Raw genomic sequence first — 2,055 nt, 5'->3', positions numbered from 1 at the left:
GGAGGAAGAAGCTGCTTTCTGGGAAGCAGAATCTAGCAGAACCTGGTTAGCTTACTTTAAATCAGTTTTTATATGCAGCGGTTTGAACTCTCTTAAACTAGCGCTGGCGCTAAAGCTACGTCTCTGAACCAAACGCTTGATTCACAGCCAGGATTCAGTTCTGAAGAAAAAATCCAGGAAGCCAATTATAGCTCAGAATCATCAGATCTATGAAACTCTCCGTTAGTTAATCTGTTTAACGTTTCTTTAGAGACGCATTAAACCAAAATAAGACGGGTTTATAAAGTGAAGCAAAGCAGCGGCGAGGATTTCCATTCTGAGGCACGGCGACCGACAATCAGCCCAAAGCCACGAAAAGCCTAATGGTTCAATTTATTCCTCCGGGTCACGACCCCGTCGGCGGTTTATCCTGGAAGCAGGAGAGAAAAAGCTGAACTTCTTTAAGCCTCTGTTTGATTTTTCTTCGTTTGCAGAAAACTGCAATTCGCTTTCCTCCATTTCTGACTTTACCCTGGAAATAATCCATCAGCCGAGCAATCATTGGTCACCATCAGGATTCATCTGGACGTTAAAATGAGCTGCAGCTTTAAAGGCAGCAGAGGTTCTAACACCGACCTCAGGCTGTTGCTTCATCGCTTCCATAAAAACGGAGGAGGATCTTAAATTCAATGCATTTAGGAAGGGATATAGAGAGAAAGAAAACTCCTCTATGAGCCGATGATGAACCTGGCGGATCTGGCTGATCTGGATCTGTGCGGACTTTAAGGAAGCGGCTCCATAAACCAAGTTTTCTCCTCCTGAACAGCAAACGTCTGGATCAGGAGCTAAAGTGTTTGAGGACACATTCCAGCCGAAGATGGGAAATAATCTGAGTATATTTACATGTTTGTTCATCAGGGATTAGAATTATAATAATTAAAGAACTTCCATCCAGGAGCAGAGATCAGGTACGAACATTTCAAACTTTCTGTCTCGGGCTAAAGCTACTGAAACTGTAAACGAGCTTTTTTCAGCGTCGTCTAGAGCAGAGGAAGCGGAGCGGTTCCCGGCGCACGGCGAGCGGAGGGTTGGAGGATCAGTTCTGGTTCCTCGGCGAACGCCTGCGGCGGATCCAGTTCTTCCAAAAACAGAAAAAGTGCAAAAATCTTTTTTTTTTTGTTGTAAAAATGTGAACCTTTTAGCAGAGAAGAGCCTCAAACCCAAAGAACATGAAGAAAAGCTCCGGAGGCTTTCAGAGGATTTCACTCCTTTCTATCTAGCGTGGTTTAATACCCTCGTCACCATGGCGACGGAGTCTGCAGCAGAGATGGGTCGGTTAAGCGGAGGCGGGCAGAGCGGCCGGTCGGCTCTCGCTCGCCGGCTGTTCGGCCGTCCTCGGGGCGAGGGGGCGGGGCTAGAGGGTGATGAGGTCCACCAGGTTGCCTTTGGGCGGGGTCATGCTGTCGGGGAAGAAGTTGACGAGGGTGTCGAAGAGCTGCGTCCGCTGAGCGTACGTCTGGTCTACGTCAGAGAAACCTGAGGACAGAAGAGAACAGGTCTGACAGCGGCTCGTCTCCCCGGGCGCCGGCGCCCAGCCTGGCTGGACACGCCTCCAATAAACAATCAGATGTTCAACCTTTCAGTCCCAAAAATCGGCATCAAATCGGTTCAACACTAAATTTAATCAATTACATTTAGCAAACGGGCTTTAAGATCAGAGTCGTCAAATAAAGAAGAAAAGTTGTCGATCTAAACTTTACTGGATCGATTATTTTTAGTCAACTTTTTCCTTCTACTCCTTACGTTTGAAAAATAGACTCGTATTTTTATTTCATTTAAGCTCATTTTCATTTTGGTATTTAAAACCAAACAAAAACCAACAAAATTAGTTTAATTCAGACAATTAATTTCTCTGTGGTTGGACTCGGTGCTGCCCCAACTAGTTGCTCACCACGAACCACAATAAATCGTTTTTCCTAATGATGCAAAGTTAAATGTGATGCTGTTACCATCAGTTATAAACTAACAAAATAAAGTCTGAGGAAGTTTTCATCCAGAATTATAGAAAAATGTTCC

The 2,055-nt window shown here is 45.1% G+C and overlaps 1 protein-coding gene across 1 annotated transcript in view; it reads right to left on the bottom strand.

Moving 5' to 3' along the window:
- Positions 1-467: 467 nt before the first annotated feature.
- LOC107104017 (muskelin) overlaps positions 468-2,055 on the bottom strand; it is a 49,186-nt gene continuing 47,598 nt past the window's right edge. Inside the window, exon 19 of the mRNA XM_015403903.1 lies at positions 468-1,515. Coding sequence (XP_015259389.1) covers positions 1,394-1,515 — 122 coding nt within the window. The 3' untranslated portion in view covers positions 468-1,393. The remainder of the gene's footprint in view (positions 1,516-2,055) is intronic.

Source organism: Cyprinodon variegatus, unplaced genomic scaffold (genome assembly GCF_000732505.1).
Source record: "Cyprinodon variegatus isolate N-32 unplaced genomic scaffold, C_variegatus-1.0 Scaffold1592, whole genome shotgun sequence".
In the NCBI taxonomy this organism is placed as follows: Eukaryota; Metazoa; Chordata; class Actinopteri; order Cyprinodontiformes; family Cyprinodontidae; genus Cyprinodon; species Cyprinodon variegatus.
This window is presented reverse-complemented; position numbering and strand designations above follow the sequence as displayed.